This window comes from Euwallacea fornicatus, chromosome 5, assembly GCF_040115645.1.
Source record: "Euwallacea fornicatus isolate EFF26 chromosome 5, ASM4011564v1, whole genome shotgun sequence".
NCBI classification, from domain to species: Eukaryota; Metazoa; Arthropoda; class Insecta; order Coleoptera; family Curculionidae; genus Euwallacea; species Euwallacea fornicatus.
In genome coordinates, this window is record NC_089545.1 from 2,776,153 (window position 1) to 2,795,822 (window position 19,670).

Here is a 19,670-nt window from a genome sequence, read left to right on the forward strand (position 1 = left end):
TGTACGACACCCAAATAGCTAAACGTTCCCGACGAAAACAGAAGAGACATTTGCATTTGGTTACGTGTTTTCAGAGTGTTCAACTGAAATTTGCATTCCTCACAAAATGCTAATGAATCAACAACCGAAATCCATCACGCCGACAACAACCTGAATAAAATAGATATGGTTTGAGATAAGATTAAATCGTTGGTTCCGTTTAGTCCAATGTAACTGCAGGGGCATCATAATTTTAAGGACAGGGGACAATTTAATTCGATACTACAGAAATTTAAGCAGCCTTTCAGGAAACTGGTTTTAGTCGCATAGGAGGTTTCAACGGTTTGCCATAAAAAAATTTATTTGACTGTACCTAGTAGTAGATACTATACTAAAGTAATAACTCTCTTATTGGAAATTCTTCACCGTTTGGTGGAACACCTTCTCTGAAATATTTTTTTTTTTTTTAAAAGAACCTCTTGGCTTCCCATCGTGTTCAATATTTCACAACGCTGTAGACAGCTAAAACCGTTTTACCAAGAATGTACTGTCGTTGGTAATAACTATGTTTTTTGTTAAAAGTCGATAAATGAAACAACTTTTTGTAGAAATTTTCACTTTTTTTCCTTTCTCCTTTAAGTATTAACGTGAAATTACTTGTCTTAATTACTCCGCGAAGGACCACGAGACAGTCGGAGTAGATATAAAGCTCCTCCTTTGTTCCCATGTAGTGACACGAAAGAAAGTCGAAAAGCTCGTTCGAGGATTGCTGCGACCCAGCGTTTGCGGGCCTCAATCTGTCCCTTGAATGGCAAGCCATAGCGTCTATATTCATCCGGATTGATCTTGAACCAGGGAGCCTCGGCAACTCCCAATAAGGCGTTAAACACAGCTCCCGGTGTGGTCCTAAATGTGCACTGGTGATGCCCACGCAAGCCATTCTTTGCAGCCTCGTCAACTTTAGCGCAATCTCTCCTGACCTCAAGGCCTCGGTGAAGCATCTGTGCAGGATTTGAGGTTTCGGGCCCCATCCTTTTCGTACTACCCCGCGTGTCAGGCTCATCAGTGTTTTTGTGTTATTATCGCATTTTTTCTCCAAGTGACTTTTCCTAGTTGATCTATGATCGAAGGAGTTCCTCCTACCGGATAGGGTGCCTGAATCTTCTAAGTCATTTTCCTTCGATTGCGCAGGACTTGCCCTGATTCGTTTGTTGAAGGATTGACTTTCCCGTGGCAACATTGTTCTTCGGGCAATTTCGGTCCCGAATGACTTTTGACAGAATGTTTTGTTTTCGGAGAAATGGCACAGCCCGCGAATCATCGGTGCGGCAACGCTGCACGCTAACCGACCATATAATAGTGGAGAGTTAATTATTACGAGAACAATGGGGAAATATTAAAACAAAACGTGAAGAAGACTATAAGTTGTTTGATTAGAACATGCACGTAACAAGGTTCGAGTGCGATTGCATAAAATAAGTACCGGCCGCAAAAACCTTATTGGCAGACTGCGGTGACGGCAACCAGATGGTTTTAATGAGAATGGCGTGACAGCGTCGACTTTCTCTTCTTCTCTTGTCGGCTTTGTTCGTGTTCGACGACATGGTACAAACTAGCATCTTAAACAAAACGAAAAAATTCCATACAAGGAGTTTTGTTGTGCCCATACTAGAGAGAATATACAAAAGCCAGTAAAACAGAAGGCGGGATGAATTAAAAAAAAAAAAAAAGAATAAAAGACCGACTGTGTTATCGACACGAAATTTTCTGTAGAGGGTACATCCTTAATAGCAAACCACGGCATGTTAGCGGTGTCTGAACACACCTTGCCGTACTTAATCTTGTATCCTTTCTTTTTTTGTTTTTCTTTCCCGCTCGGTGCCTCCTCCTTTTTCGAACCGCCAACATTACGAACAAAGCAAGGGGTCCGACTAAATGCGAATCGAACACCTGACTTGGGCAATGTGCTGATAAAAGCAATTACAAATCCAAGGACATCTGAAATGTTCACAAATATTTTCTCGGAACCAGGAACCTGTTAGCCTAAGGTCACTGTAATCTCCTATTTTTGATTCGGCCCTCTGGAGGAGGGGGGAAAGTTTAAGGCAACTAATCGTAGTTTCAGGAGAATGAATGTTTCCATTAGACTTTCTAATGAGCCCGGAAACTTGATGCCTCAGGTCAAACTACACGACCCCTTCCAGGATGAAGAAACTGGTTGATGCTGAATGACACAGATAAATGCAAATCGAGGATGTTTGGAAATGTCACCAATATTTTCCTGTAATGAGCAACAGCGTCACTGAAATAATTCCCCCGATTCCGGTTTCAGGGAACGGCACGAAGCTGAGGAAGAATAGTTTGTCCAAATTCAAGAGAACGAAAGATTTCATTAAAACTTCTAATTAACTGAAGGTCAATTTGAAAAACACTTCTAAGGTCAATAAGAAAACTTGAATTGGAACGATAAAATTAACTGCAAAGATGATTATTAAAGTTTTCACGGAATCAGAAACCGGGTACAGTCATTATTATATACGCCGGCAAATTTCAACGAACAACCTATATATATACTTCATATCTTTTTCTTATTTTGTATTATATCCAGACAGCTGAATGCTGAAATCAAGAATTCCTGCTGTTTAAAACCTGGAAGACGCAAGAGTTGCATTGATCGAGGAATGGGGCAGAGATTGGCTCAAGAAGTGAGCTCATCAAAAGTGTGAGAAAATGAATGACTGCAGTTGAAAGGGTTCGAGAGGGAACACACGCTATTAAGACTAAAAAACTGCATTGAACAATTGATGAAGTTCAAAATGTACTATAAAGTTATTCCGTTTAAAACCAGTATTTTGCTTGGGTCACATCTTTGAGTTTCTTTCCTTTTTAACAGGTTTCACATGATACGGCTCTTGCAAAACACATTTCAATTGCTTCATTTAACTACTTATGAAAAAGTTATCGGAGAAGTATTAACATTATTTATACTCTAGAGAAAATTATTAAATTTTATGTCTGTTGCTGTATATTTGCCGCTGTGTATATCATTCCCCATCGTGGATCGTTGCCGTGATGCGGCCGGTGAGCTCTACATGTACAAAAAAGAGAATTTATGGAGGTTTGGAGGCCATCGAATCATCGCTATCGTTTAGCCTATGACTCGTACCTTTGCAAAAGGGAGTTTTTTGTACATTGTCGTACCGATGTCCTTTCTTATATGATTCCGTCACATATTAACGCGACAACAAAGAAGATGGTCGTAATTCGGAAGTATTATTTCGGATAATCGGATGTCCTTTTGTTTGAAAAACTCGGCAGATACGTCGCTGCTGTAGCTGACACGTAGTGACCGAACGTGGGTGTCGTATAGCTGAAATTCAGTGTCGTGCGTCTTAGTGAGTGTCACCGAAAACGTTTTCACTTTTTGCAAAGTTTTTAGGGATCCAGGAGACTTCTCATCAACAACGGAGGGCTTCCCAGCATAAAGTGGTAAGTTCGTGTGATGAATGCGAGATTCCTCATGAACAGCAGTACATTCTTCTTCGTAAACGTGAGATTTACTGTCCAGAATTCAGTCAGAACCGAGTATGTCTCATCGTGCGTTCGAGACGAGAACCGCATACTTTTTACAATAACGTCCACAAACTTAAACGTTTAAAATATCATTGCTTATATTAAAGTTATTTATAAATAGTAATATTAAGAAGTTCCTCTCTGGCGCCTGTCCAGCAGCCCATTATTATTATCTAGCCAGGAATTTTGTATGAGCGCACCGCCGCTTTGGCACGGTTAATGTAGTGTAATAACCGAGCAACACTAATAATTACACAACATTCATTGTCAGTGATAAGCATCATCGTGTCCGAGACCTGGAAATACACGTTATTCCGGTAATTGGTTGGACAGGGATTTGAGGGGAATTTAACCTGCGCCGTCCATAATCGACATACCATCAGCTGCTCGATTGGCATGACTCGCTAAGGCCAATTTAGTGATCGAATCCCTGCAAAGTAACTCATCAAGAAATCGGCTTTCACCACACAATCGCCCCCTCTCATCATAATTTTGAGTTGTAAATTCATTCCCTTATGAATTAAACCTTTTAAACCGTCATTATAAAGCAGTTTACGAATTTATCTCGATCGTTTATCTAATCTGTTGGCTTTGTTCGTTGCTAGTACCGTAGCTGAATAATTCGCATCCCGTTCACACATTTCGCTTTTTTGTGCAGTTAACCTAATTGCTGGTGAAAGATGTTTTATTGTTGCTGTGTCTGTTATACAAAACCATTATATTACGGGCTTTGTTTCGGTTCAGATCGCTGGCCAAACAACATTATGGGCCAAATTTCGCAACGAACGATCCAACACTTCGAGGAGCTTGAACCCTAAAACATGTTTTACGAAATATCTTGAGTCCAACGAAAAGTTTTTAAAATTTTCAAGGTTCATTAATCGGCCCATAAAACAGGATTAAGGTTTTTTTATGCAAGGCGAAATTACAATTGGAAAAACGCCATTGCGAAGGCCAAATTGTCAGTACGAGATTGTCCTAAATCCAGGGAAAAGTTGCATGACTTGGCAACCTCGCACCAGGGGTCCTAAACTCACTCCCTAGGACGAAGTCTGGACCTTCTAGGCCCTCGAGTAACGGAGGTAGCCATTTAACCTCATATACTTTGCATGTTGCCTGTGGGCAGCCGATGTGTGACTACTTAAGACCATGAACCGATATAAGTTTACGAGAACATTCACGGAAATTCACGGATGACTGACGTACTAGAAACCGTTCGACATCGTTCTAGAAGTGTCTCCCTAATCTCGTTGACGGTTAGGGCGAACGTGGATTTGAGTATTAGACGTCGTAGTGAAGACTTAATATAGTGTTCGAAATAGTTCAAAGCGTTGTGAAACGATTCGATTGTTATTTATTGCTGTATTTGTGTTTGAACTGAGTTTGTCGAGTTTTACTTATCGACGAATCCACGAGAAATACGTCATCGTCGCTTTTCTTTTTCCAGTTAGACAAATTAGAGGCAGAGAAACAGGTTATGCTACGGTTGTAGGGTACTGAGGGGGAAAAACTCGAAAAATATTTTTAGGCACACAGGGTGATTCAGTAGAGCAGGTCCGCGGAAATTACACTTTTTTTCGATGCGACACCTCTAAGGTTGTCTCGTTTCGGCGCGCCCGAACTGCTTTCTGCGAAACGGTGACAGTTACAAAATCGGGTTAATGGGAAAAAAGAGTTAACGCACACACGTGAGAAGAATAAGTGAAAGACTAATTAAGGCACGATAGATAAAAAAATCGTCACAACTGGACCATGCTGCACCCTCTCTGCCTTGCGAGACAAACGAGGCAGTCCCGCTTTCTTTTCCCTAAAACCACTGTATCGGAACATTTCCACATCGTTTTCTTTTCCTTCTTTGCATTTTATGAACGATTATTTATGTACAGATGTAAGTGCTTTATCGTAGGGGCAGAAAGATAATTTAATATTAATTATTATTTTAACATATACAAATGCATATATTTCATCAAGTTCTTTCCCATTAAAACAACAATTAACATAAACAGTTCATTTTAATGTAGCGATATATTTACTTCACGCGCTGATAAAGTGGTTAGCATTACTTAATATGTGATATTAATAGATCGATGGACCCGTTCACTAAGCTGTAAAATTGGCTAACGTACCTAATTAACTAAATAGATGCGCCAATTTAGCACGTTAGAGTAAACACGAAAGCGGAGAGAAAGAAATGCGTCTATTGGATGTTACGTTGGCCATTTTCAGCGCCATTATTATATCATTAAACGCTCGATTGCATAGGAAGAGGAATGCAGGAGGATATGGCATGCCATGATCATTTTATCAATGTTCCTGTACAGTTAACATCCCGGAGTTAGGCGGGCAAAAAACGAGAGCCGGACGCTCACGAATTTTTTCCCCTAAAATACCTTTTCCGCAATAGTAGGTGTATTTATGGTGGACAGTTGACCCTTCTCTGTAAATATGCCATGTTACGATCTTTTGATATTTTTACGTGAACATCATGATATTTGCCAAAGGTGCAAAAAAATCGGGACCCTATTTTACCAGTGAGCCTCTTTTAGAGAGCACCAAACACGTCCAGAATGCCGTAACGGTCCCTGGGAGATTATCGCTAACGCGTTGGTTTAAATTTAAAATGGTGGCTAACACCTCCGATCATTGCTGAGTCGATGCTTCGACTATGGAGACGTTAATACCCTCCATCAGGTTCCCCATATTGCGATTTCAGGATCTTTCATACGCTCATCTCAAATTGATTGAAATTGGAAAGTATAAAACCAATGGCGAGGAAAAGGGTCAATGCGCCGCGATTTTCATCATATAAAGTACCCGATGGAGGGCTCTCGAAAATTCAGAAGTAGTAGATGAGACCGAATGATAATCTTATCGACGTATCTGCACAATTTTGAGTGAAATGAAATCTGAAGCTTCGACTTAGTTCACTTGGATCGACAACCCTGTATATGCTGAGATTGGTCGAGAGGAGACAAGCGAACCGTTATGAGAGCTTAAACGAGAGTTAGCAAAGTTAATTAATTAATTGAAAGAGATAAAACGCGTTGCTCGAGGAAAACAACCGATAACCTTCCCCGATATAAATTAACAGATGTGCTCTGGCTTCCGAAAGAGGGAGGGGGAGGAGGGGGATAAAAAGGGTTGCGCTATTATTTTTATCGGCTGCGCAGCCATCGGTAGCAGCCATGGTGTGAAGCGAGGTGTATTTCCACGCTCCATGGGGCCGTGACTAATTTGATACTTATTTTTCTGTGCAAAGATATCGTTTACATGGCTTTCTAAACCGTGACGGTAGCTCTCAAGCAGAAACCCCTCACGTGATTTATTTGTTTGCATCTTTCTGATCAGTTGAACCCGCGCTTTGAGGACAAGGGCCGATTTTTCGATCGATCAGATTTATTCATACGTGACAGAGAGAGATGGCGGAAAAGTTTCCGGGGCAATTTAGGCGAGGGCTTGAATGATTAACTTGGAGCTTACCCGTGCCGCTACCCACTAATCGTCGAAACATGGCGAACAACGTAATCTACTTAGCTGCCGGATTACGCCTATCAGGCGAGGCCCATTCCGACTATAGAGGAATGGGCTCATTAATTTTTCTATCGCGGTGTTGTTCGAAAAAACCCTTTGGAATTCGAAGAAATAATGACTTCAAGGTGGCCCACATCGAAATTGGCCGTTGGGAATATTTGGCAATTATCGTTCGGCTGGGCGCACTAAATCAACTACCGAGTAAGAAAACTGTAAAAAAGTAGACCGCTCCATTGGCGTAACTAGGTGTGATTAAACCGCTCGGCTTTGCGGTTTTTCGTTCCGCCCGCTGACAGAACGAAAATAAAAACTTGTTCTCGGTCAACGATTTAACAAAATTATTCACGACCATGTAATGTCGTTTCTGTAGCTGTGAAATCAATTTGCTCGTAACAGATTTCGTCAATGTCTTTTGTTGTTTGTTTGGGTTTTAACACGCGGTTTCACGAGAAAAAAAATTACTGTAACGGAAATATTTAAATGGTGTTCACGGTCCGGTGGACGTAGCCTTCAAATTTTTATTGCCGATCTCCCGATAATTGAGCTCAATGAATAAGGTGAGCATGTTTATCAGATGCTGGCTTCGTCTAGACCAGCCAACGTCAACACGAAACCAGATTAGAGGCTTAATAGAATAACCGCTCGGAAACGCATTGAATTCCTTGGCAAAAATGCCCTATCTCCCATCGCTCGGCTACCACCGCCTGTACAATGCGTCCAAGATACGGACGTCCAGCATGGGCATCTCGAAAACGGTAATAGGTACGAACTTGGTTAAATGAGAGAAAAGGTTCGCCTTCAGAGTAATTTCTCGACGCAAACAGGTCTACACAAGGCTGTCTTATGTGTTTCAGTTATTTCGAAGAAAAACGACAAAAATCCTTTTTTTTTTACGTTTCTTCATTATTCTTATAAAGGAAACCAAAGAAGTTTTTGGGCAAATTGCAACCGTTCGCGTCTGCACCTATTGCCGTTTGCGAGGTTCTCATGCTGGGCGTCCTTATCTTGAACGCACTGTATTGATTTAATTGCGCAATACGCGACGACACACGCCGCCTTTCCTGCAAAGCCTTTGCCTCTCGTTCGTGTCAACGTCAACATTTAATTACCTAATAAGTCCCCCAAACCTTCTGTCACCACATTTACCCGAAATGCAACGTCTTCGACCTCCCAACCTAATTTACTCGGACGTCGAACGCTAAAAGGCAAAGCCGAAACTTGGCCCGAAAATTCCTTATTAAGAGCAAACTAAACCCGACGCGTTATAACATTAAACAGAGGAAATTGTAGAGCCGGGCCGGGCAAGGGTCATTCTCACCCCCTTCGACCGAGGGCGGTGGTTAAGGGTGCCCGCAAACCGCTCGCCACCCGACCGCAGACCGCTTTGCCAGACCGTCCACTAGTTTGTAATCGGATCGCGTTGTAGCCGAGCTTCGTTTTATCATTACGACACTGGATAAGCTTCATGCTTGACTATGTAATGGAGAGCTGTTTGTGACCTTTCTTGAAGCATTGTTGATCGGATGGAAGAAACGTTCAGCGCCAGCGAAACATTTTCGATCAATTTCAACCGGGGCGTCTAGATGCACGATGCGTGCACGAACCGGAAAGTCACTTGGGCTAACTGGACGCGAAATCGAACTTTCGCCGATCCACAACTTTTAACCACTCCACCGAACCTGTCTCCAAAGAATACACCGACGATCCTCCGTTCGATTTTTTTTTATCCCCTACAGCTACCGAGATCACTTATGTAAACATCGAAATTGGCCCGTCCTGTAGACGAGCAAGCAAAAACTCTCGCTAATGCCTGAGTGCAGTTGCGCATGACTTCCTTAGTGTAAACAGCGATAGGAAGTGCACTCGTCGCGAGTTAAAATTTGTACGTCCAAGCGTCTTGCTAATGCGCTTTCGCAATTATACATAAATTAATTTCAAGCTTGTTTAGATGTGCTTTAGCGAGTGTAGCGGGAAAACGAGTTTAGTCCAAGGAGGTGACATGCGCTTTAATGATACCGACATTCTAAAGCTACGGGATACCAAAGAAACGCTTACGAAGTAGTGAAAATGCGACTGAGGGAAAATCCTCTTATTAATTAGTAAATTTTTAATATTAAACAAAATTTCTCAAATTCTCTTATTACTGGACTTCTTTCGCTTCCTTTTCATTAGCGCAATAGCAACATCTGCTGCAATTCCTTTTTCATGCGACATTTTAATTTGCTGTCGCTATGCTAAAGAAAAACCTATCTCGTGTACATGACGTTGCATTTCACCGGTGAAGGCTACTTCCATATAGCGTTTGTCGACAGCAATTGCGCCAGTTCTTTGCTTATCCGCGAACATTGACGCAAGTTACGCTCTCACCAACTGGAGCGAGCAAGCTACTTTCCCCTGTGCAAGAGCCTTAAGCTCGTAGATGATACGCAGGATCTCTTTCGTAAAGCAAGAACATAAAATTGAGTGTATAACTTAACTACCACCTACCAGCAGTGCACCACTTTGTCGTTGTCATAATTAAGCGGATCTGTGTCTAGCATGTAAGCTGGGTGAAACACGTTGATTGCAAATTTATTCGGATTGGAGCCGAGAAAGGTTGGCACCGGTGACAGTTTTAGCATCCTAATGTGCAAGCCGAGCGAAACGGGGTCGATGACTTTGCTATTAATTGCGGCATAAGCAGCGTTAACTAGCAATTAGTGGACGCGTTTACACCGCGACATACGACAAGCGATCCGGTAAATCTGCCTTGAGATTTGCTTCGAACAGACGTATTATTTCAGTCCCGGCCGAGTCAAAAATCTCAAAAAAAAAAAAAAAAAAAACAAAAAAAAACAAAAACAAAAACAAAAAAAAACAAAAATGTCCAGTTTTTGCCGCTTCGAGCACCTGGTGCTAATTACTTCGACCTAGATTTACTCAACGACACCGTCGCCGTCTTCGTGTTTTTCACGGAACCGTACAAGACTGGGAGGTAAATCAGTGAGTGAGTGCTTGCAACAGCATGTTTAATTAGCCTAACGAACATGTTCAGCGGTGTTTATATAATGGCGAAATTTTATACGCCGGAGCATCAAAGCGTGGAACACGAATCCCTTGGCTAATTTATGCGCTCACTATACGGCCGACACTAATTTTGCACAATTACTCGGAATGTGCGTTTAGTTCACGCCATATATAAAGTAATATCAAAGATTTGCTTTAGATTTACGCTGGGATTAACATATCTTAATCGGGCAACCTATTCAGGGATTTAATCGTCTATAAACTGCATAATTGACATGAAATTACTAAAGGTGGACTGAAATTTGCATCAAAGGTCACAATCGAGTCACACCTTCCCTCGGATAATTATCGTTTATGTATATCGAATGAGTAATTTGAAGGAGAATTCTGAGGCTACAAAGTGGCACAGAAAACTCTGGAAGAAATGTGACGACGAAAATGCTACCTGCATTAAAAAAAATTAAGCTAATTTTTGCGCAGGAGCGAAGATCAAGTATCACAGAAGGGCGTATGTTTTTGCTTGTGGAGCCCCCAATAATCCGATGCACAAACTGGAACTTAAAAAAAGAAAAAAAAGAAAAATTACTACTTGTCGGCGCGATGGAAACGCTTAGTTACCCCATTATTATTGTTCCGTGTTTCGTGGCTAAGCTCGTTACTCAGTAATAACATACTACTTAAATTTCTTTGGTTAATACAGTGTGTTTACTCGCACAAACGAACGACAAACCAAACTGGCATATTTTCAATTTCAGTTTTGTTCCAAAGTTCCAAGTTGTTTGTTGGCCCCTGTTCCTAACTTTGGAAACAAACAGCAACAGGCGGCAACAAGAAAATTACCGTTTTTCCTTTAGTGGATAGGCGCCTTAACGAGGACAACTCGGCCCAAAAAGTCGTTCAATTAAATAGTCGGTGCCTCGGTTGGCAAAATGTTGGGACCTTGCAACCGACCATTTTTCAAGAGATAAAAATTTAAATATACATTTTTTAACTGCTTTGAATATGGTTCAACCGGAAAATTCATTTTTGCAATGAATATGGGTCAATGAAAAAAAATTAGTCTTTCATGTTAAACCGGGTGTTAACACTCGATTCAAGGCACCTTCTATTGAAGAATAAACGCCAGTTATAGGATTGATTTTGCAAAATCGCATAACAAATAAGTGTTAGTTACAACGTTACTTGACGCTTTCAGCATTTCAATGAAGAATACTGCAACAGTCCAAATCTTGAAAAGAAGAACTGAAATATACAGAATGCGCTAGAAATCACACATGGCGTTTAAGTTTACTGTTTGAAACGGAAAGACCAGTCTTTTTTTCATATTACCGATCTGTGCGAAATTTTAGACCGAGTTCTGGGCATACGCAGTAACATGCACCATTTTTCACCCAAAATGTTCGTGCAAAAATGGACTTTAAAAAACCGTTCATTTGTGGAATAATAATTGTAGCAACGCAAAATAAACAGGCCATCAAAACAATAAAAACTGGTTCATATCAGATGTGAAAAATGTCATCCATTTTGCTCTCATGGTTGGCGAGTGTTCGGCTAATTTCGAGAAAAAAAAAGTCCCTACTAAATGAGTCATTCGGTGCGGTTGACTTTTTAACTTAATCATTTTGGAAAGAAAGTGAAATATGTACTTCTGAAATTTTTCATATTTACAAACGCGAAATGAAAATTTGCTTGCGCTTTAGAAATAATTTTTACAAATTTTTGGAACTCTGTATGTTTCAGTTATTTTTCACAAGACGCGCACTTTTCGCAAAAATGACCGCCCGAAGCACAAACGAATTTGTTCAATATTTTTGCCGAGCACTGTATAATACTTTTAACAGTTGTGGTTTGACTTGAGACTTGATGACATGCTGTTATACAATGTTTATTAACGCGCGCATAAAATAAGTGAAAACACGTATTAACCTGCTAGTGAAGCTAAAACAGAAATCAAGCCTGAAATCAAACATTTTTCTTCATATTTTGGTATATTTATTTGCACTAGTTCGGCCTCGCAAGATTTCCATGGGCGGCCATGAAGTGTACGTTTTTTCCCACGTACTAACGACGTTTTTCCATCGCGTGCAATAAAAAATGGAAAACAAAACGAGGAACGAAACCTGTAGCAAAAAACTGTATCAAGCATTTTTAATATAAATATATATATATTGCAACATTAATCTCTGAAAAATTACATTTGCCAAAAATTTTTCACTTACAACGTTTTGCGTGCCGGTCGTTGAATTACGCGTTTTTGAAAAATCAAAGGCGTCACCTCGAGCATCGATGTATTATGCAACGGAAAATCGAACTTCAGTAGGTACCCTAATGCATGTAGACTTCCCGGTAGATGCCTACTGCATCAATGACGTGATCAGTGGCAGATGAATCAAGGTCTCAAGGAAATTATACATATAAGCGTAAGATAGGAATATAACCCGTTAGGCAAATATTTAGCCAAGGATTGAGTTGTGCAAACTCAAGGCAATTTTTACAATTCGCGCTTGAAATAATTTTGAGAATGGGTCAATACAACATTATTTATATTCCCGGGCTGTGTTATACGTTTCGCCTTCCCGACGATGACGGGGCCGTGAAAATAGAAATAAAACCCGAACGGTCTGTTTGTTTTGTAATGTTTAATGATGTATAATAAAATATTTGCCTGCCATAAAGCAAACACTTAAATAAGCGGTATATTATCAACACAAATCCAAGATTGGGAAAACACACAAGAATTTTGACACGGCGAGTGATGAATGTTTTAGAAAAATAAACGCTACTAAACTGATTGCTGACTTAATAAACGTATTGTTCGCCTTGAAGTGGGCTTAATTTCAATTCCCGAAATGCAATTTTCGACAGTAACACACTCGATGGCGATAATAACGCCGATAACAACAATAATAAAAGGCCATTAAAACTGGTGCAAATTTGAAACCACTTAACAAAGACACATTTGACTTCCTTATCTCCACAACGTCCGAATACCCATTTAATCTATGTACCTAACTCCATTGCCTAATAATTTATTTCATATAATGAATGGGCGAAAGGGAGACAGAAATAAATTAGTTCGTCAAAACCGATGCCTTATCGCTCTCACATATATTGTAAGAAGTCCAAAAGACAGGAAAAACTTTTTAATACCCCACTAATGAAAAACACTTTGCCACCCTTAAAATAAATTAAAAGTCCAACAGAGGGTCGAAGCGAGGGACGAATTAGTTGGCAAAGCCTCTTTCATAAATAGCAGCTGGCAGGGGAAGAGGCTCAAAGGGACAACGCACCCCTCTCGCAGCAGGTACTAAAATGTTATGCCCTTTTTATAGGCCATCGTAAACAGATGGGACGAATTAACTCGCCAAAACGTTCAGTTTTTGTTGTTGTATTGTGGAGATATTTTGATTTCCAGGCGTGAATTGTGAAAAAATGTTAACGGCATTCCACCTCTCGATCCCTGATCGGGTAAAATACACTTAGCTACATAAAAAAAAGACCACTCCAACAAACTCGGATCGGTTCCCCGAACGACTGAAAAAGGGGCCCATTATATGCAGCCACCGGGTATCTTTCTGGGAAATTATAGTTGCCATGGTAGATATTTATTACCGTGGCAAGCTCCTTTGGCGGCCGACCTCGACATCAGAAAGGCAGGTAGACCGGAGTGTTAAACACTATTTTAAATATTTTAAACGCGCTGGCAAAAAGGTAATTGATTTCAAATATTTTTCCCGGGAAATATTTCATAATGACAGTTAATGGATACGACCGCAATGTGAAGTGAAAATTGATTTTATACGCAGACGTGTGTAGATATAATATTCTCTATTCTGACACATTTAATACTTAGTATCTCGCGTCCTTTAGCCACGCCATTAACTAAATATTAACGACAAAGGATGAACACGTTTGAGACCGATTTCTGCTATCGACTTCAACTGTAGGCTACTTTCCATAGAAACGTTGGAATAGGCCTTTACGGTGCACCAGGTTCATTGTCTCCCTGAAAACTGGCTGTTTTAATGTTGGCAGCACAGGTACAGGCTGATTATTGGTCCCCTGCTAAACGAACCAGCATTCGAATAATTTGGCCCTCAGTCGATTGTGGGTTAGAATGATGAAGTGCTGAAATATTTAAGCAAAAAGAATGCGAAGAGGTTAATATCCGTGGGAAAATTGAGATTAAGCGCTTTTCGCTCTTTCTTTGTCTAGGAAACAGAACAAAACCCAATAGAATTTTCTTCAGACACATTTCATAAGAAACCCATAGAGCGCAGTACTGCAAGCAAATAAATAAATACATTATAGTCCATACGATTCACAATTTCATCTCCGCTGATCTTTAATGAGCTTTCTGCATCACATACGGTGAAAAGAAAATGAAAGAACGAATTTAAGAAAAAAAATTAAAGTAAGTCCCATCAAATCTCACGCAGAGATGTGATGATACAGCAGTAATCGTAAAACGTCGAAATATTATAGAGTTTTAACACAAAAAGTCTCTGGAAAATCAAGAAAACTTTACGTAATCGTGGACTGTTTATCTATCTTTGCTTTGGCGTTAGAAGGTAAATAATATTGTCTTCTTATGGCGGAATTATCCAAAGGTGGCTTTTAATGAAATTATTAGTTAATTTGTGAAACGCACGCGTGTTTAACTGTAGACAAAGTATAACAATTTAATCGTAAATAATGAGTAACATCCCCTTAGGAGAATCGCGCCACAAGCTTGACTCGTGAAGTAATGTTCTCCATCTAGGATGATAGCATTCATGATATGCTGGTCCAATAATATACTATTTTCCCACTGGAATTTACTTACTCGCTACCGGAATATCTATTCATATAATGAATTTCGTAAAAGTTTATTGGCTTGCTTGAGACACATGAGTCCGCAACTAGACCCGTGTGCAATGTGCTCATTTCCCCCGGTACCTGCCATTGAAGACCTTTCTGTTTTTCGAATCAACAAGTTTATGTCAGGATAAAATTTGAATCTTCAAATATTTTTCTTCAAAATAGCAATTCAAGGTCAAATTTGCGCATTTCTGGGTTTGGCCGTGAACCCACAATCTCCACCTAAGACAAGTCAAATATTCTACTTCAAAAAGTTGCCTACACGTAAACGTGTGGTGTCTTTTTACGTCCCCTTAATCCAACCATTAATAGAATTTGTTTTGGGTTGCATGCTCTATTTCCTTTCTCATGATATCCAAGTCGCGCTAGCTGAGATAATTGTTAGTAAACCATAGTATTTGATATCAAAATATGCCTTGATGATCACCATTTCTTAGCTTGAGCTACGTTTATATTACGTACTACCGGATTAGCTTAAGCAGATAGGTACTTTAGCGGAAACTTACCATCGTCATTGGACTTCTGAGCTTACCATTTTCACTTGAACTCTACTTAAATATTAAAACCAATCTTAAAAGAAAAATAAAACGTAAAGCAAATCAATTAGTTCTTAATTTGACCTACGTTTTTATCACATGCTGCCGAGATAACTTAGGCAATTAGATACTTTAGGAAGAACTTACCATGGTCATTGGATTTCTGAGCTTATCACGTGCACATGAACTCTACTTAAATATTGAAACCAACCTTAGAAAAATCACAAAACACAACGCAAATCAACAATTTCTTCACTTCACCTACGTTTATATTACATGTCGTCGCTATCTGCTTTCGTTACGCTGGATCCACACATGCGGGATGCGGCGTGTTTCGAATAGCGTGGACAATCAGCATTCGATAAAGAACAACTCATACTGTGGATGGGTTGTTCTAGACAAATATTCTTTGTTTGGAGAATAAATTGGCCATTCCCATCCGAAGTGGTTAAAATATGCGGAATCGAAGAGGACGCAATAATTATTTTGCGAAACAACGATTATTAGGGGTTTGCTGAATCCCGCATGTGTGGATGCCGATGTAGTTTGTGTGAGCCGATACTTGACCGGGTACCTACCGTTACCATTGGAATTCTACAGTTATCACGTGCACTTCAAGGGTACTCAGATATCAAAATCAATTTTACGATTCACGAAACAAGAAGCAAATCACCAATATGGCAAAATCCGATTAAAGCTGTTTCACAGGTAGGCATATTCAGTTGTAATCACGGCGTTTTGCGATCTCAAAACTGTACAGGGGATCATCGCCATTTGCCGTCGGATAGTTTCAATGATAGCCGCATTATAACCGCAATTTTTCATTTCATCATTAAAAAATGACGGCGATGAGTACGGCGAGTACAAATTAATTTAGTGATGTAATAATAGGACATTTATTTGTAAAGAAAATAAAAGCATGCCCTTACCGGATGTCGGGCGGCCGCCACTGCAGCTGCCGCCGCAGCGTTCATTCCGGCACTGGGATACATTTTCCGTCAGCAGAACATCTCTCAGGCACTCTCTGGGTTCAAACTAATCCTCATTCAACGCACTGTACTCCAAATAGTAAGGTAATCCAGATATCGCTGGGTAAACTGCACTTAACAAAGATCACATAACGCACTTTGCAATTCAGGCACGCACTACACGACTACGCACAAACTGTCGCTAGTGTCACCTCGTGACGCGTTAAAAAATGTTGATTAGGGCGTAAAACTACGCAATGGGAAAGGATTATCGAGTAAGGCTACGCTCCACGCGTACCGACACTGCACACTGATCAGAAGCGACTGAACGAACCCAAACCCCCGCTCCTCGCCACGCTGTCACTCCGTCTCTGTCGCTCGCGTTGCCGACGCCTTAAACCGCTAACACACCCCACACTCTTTACAAAAAGCCTACAACCCCCTGAAAATACCGACGGCGAGTGTACAGTCTGACGAAAAAACTCCGGGTTTATCAACGCGGACAAATTGATTACGCTCGCGATATAGGACGCCTAATTACTGAGTTTACTACGTTGCGGCTGCCGTGCCAATGGGATGGGGTATTTATTAGTATTTGAAGTGGGTGACTGCTAATCGCTCCTGGATACGTTTACCAAATTCTATAAATAAGTTTTCGGCTGACAAACGTGCGCGCATACTAAACCATAATAATAATTGATTACGGCTTCTGGTCCAATTTGTGTTTTATCTGGCGTTCCATCATTGTTTAAAACATTCGGACGGGGTCTATCAGCGCCTTGTCAGCGTTGTTATCATTATCACCTATGCACCCAATAATTTTTAGAGTGCAATCCCGGGCATTTATGTACCTATTTAAAAATCAATAGGATTTAAACCGAAAAGGGAAAAATCCAAATCCTCTTATTCCGTCCAAATCTAAATTGGCTTTGCAGAAAAATGCCTCCCTTCCCCGGGCCCCGTTAATAACTCGGTAGGTCGAGTAATGCTTTTGTTCTGCTCAAACTAACCCGCACCCGACCCACTAGATTTTATCTCCAGTTATATATATTTTTTCAGTCGGCTCTTATTTTTGCTGGTTTGCCCGCTGCGTACAGGACCCTGCAAGCAATGTACTGGCACCTCGGAGAGAGTCAACGTGGACTTGACGAGTCTGTCAGAGCTCCCCTTAGCAACGAACGTGAAAGCGAGGCATCTCATTGGTCGAATACGGACCGCGATTGGCCACAAGCCCGACTGAGTAGCGTTTTCGTTTAGAATAGGCGGATTGCCCGTACTCGGCGTTCCGCCATTGGCCCGTCCGACTGAACGCGACGTTCTCATAAGCCCGGCTAGATTGTACAAAACGAGTCCACGTTGACTCCAGACCAGCTTGGTATACTGGCAATCAGGGCGCCATATTTATAGGGGTGAAAGGGGATGAAGTGAAATCACGCGGGTGGAACAAGGACAAATTCCACCCCTGTTTCAGCTAAAATGAGATGCTTTCTGCCAGGCAGCCATTTTGAGGGTAGTTTTTTTCTTTTTTATTTTTTAGAGTTTTTTGTAGTGAACATGTTCGGAATCATTTTGGGGGTGTGAGCCAAGCAAATGCAAAGTGGCGCGGTTTCGGGATTGCTGCTGCCGGGGGTTAGTTTTCGCGTTGACCGTCGGGAGGCGGCGGCGGTTGATGAAGGTTCGGGGGTGGTGTTGCGCGGGGTGAAACGTCACGATTTCAAAACAAAGCGCCACAGTTTGCCACTACACTGGGCCCGCTTATTGCACCACCTCAGTTTGGGGGCCAATTAAAATGTTGTCGATGTAATTTTAATGATAATTAGCTGTATTACCGATTGTTTTTAATTGATCGGTTGCTGTTGACTGTTGAGATTGACATTGGAACTTGCGCGCAAATACTCGTGCCTAATGATGGTCTAATAACAGATTTCTCCGCGAAACTCCTTTTTCTGGCATCTCGATTTTACCCTTTCAATTTCGTTCCAAAAATAGATATTTTAATTGCGTAGGGATTTCTGGAATGTCTTTATTTGGTCCTTCCATAAACCAAGATAAAGGAGATCTCACGCCGCAATTAAAAACAAAATGTAGGTATGTAATTGAATAGGTAATAACGTTCATCGTTCATAATAATTGATTTATTTTATTGGTTTGTTTATTGGAGCCTTTGGAACATTATAACGTAATAACGTTTTCCACTAGCCGTCTCCGGGCGCACCGCCGCCGCCCTAGTGCGGCCAGTTACACTAATAGCAATTTTGCTATTAGTGTGTCCGAAATAGTACCAATTATCACATGGCAAATGGTAACAGTTGCTGCAGTTTTTTAGGCATTTAATATGCCATGTACAGGGTCCAATTTTCTTTAGTATTTTGCATTTCAACAAAAAATCAAATTACTGAAAATTCCATTATCTATATTTTAAATAATTATCTAGAGGAAATATACTGGGTGTTTTTGCCAAGTAGTTCCCCGCAAAAGATTCGAATATTTTTTAAGTTAAAAATTAAATATTTCAGCATCTTCCTAATGGATTAAGTGCAAGCGGAAATCAAAATGGGAAGTATTGAACACGCCATATTTATAATCTGTTTTTTTTTAAATTTAATTTCGACGTTAACTGAATACTTCTATAATTATAATAAGAATATCTTATGTAAATTGATGATATATTCATGCACATATTTGAAAATATACTATAAATTGAACACTAAGTATGTTCGGATGATTGGTATTATGCAAGGTCACTACAAGTAATCTTTGAGTATTACTTAGACATTCAATTAACTATTAAAATTTGATTGAAATGAATTCCCGGAATATATTAGCAATTTACTTTAATTTAATTTAATTGCAATCCATGTGATACGTATAATTTTTGCATGCATTCCATATGTATATACATTAACCACACCAACGTGTGGTTAATGCATATGTAAAAATTTCGAAATTCTCGATGTGCTTTTGTTTGGTTCAATACACTGATATAGGTTCTATATTGATGATGAATACCTTCTACAATTGTGGAAAAGTATTTTTTGCCAACGTTTATTTTCGGCACCTTTACAACTTCAAAAAATAGATAAAAAAGTGACCCCGCATCTGAGAAACCAAAATAGATACTACCAAAGCGGTCTATGTAGGGATATAGAGTGCATCGTGACGATTAATTTGATATATTTTTCAATGCAATTGGTAAACGTGTTCCCAAGATATAGGC

At 40.3% G+C, this 19,670-nt stretch overlaps 1 protein-coding gene across 3 annotated transcripts in view; it reads right to left on the bottom strand.

Annotated features, from left to right (window-relative positions):
* The window catches only part of LOC136339369 (transducin-like enhancer protein 4), a 79,906-nt gene extending 62,877 nt beyond the window's left edge, over positions 1-17,029 (bottom strand). The window contains exon 1 of one of the 3 annotated variants that reach the window (XM_066282560.1): positions 16,415-17,029. In XM_066282560.1, the coding sequence (XP_066138657.1) occupies positions 16,415-16,477 (63 nt within the window). In that variant the 5' untranslated portion in view covers positions 16,478-17,029. The remainder of the gene's footprint in view (positions 1-16,414) is intronic. The other 2 variants (XM_066282559.1, XM_066282561.1) reach the window with 2 other exon arrangements.
* Between the last annotated feature and the right edge of the window lie 2,641 nt (positions 17,030-19,670).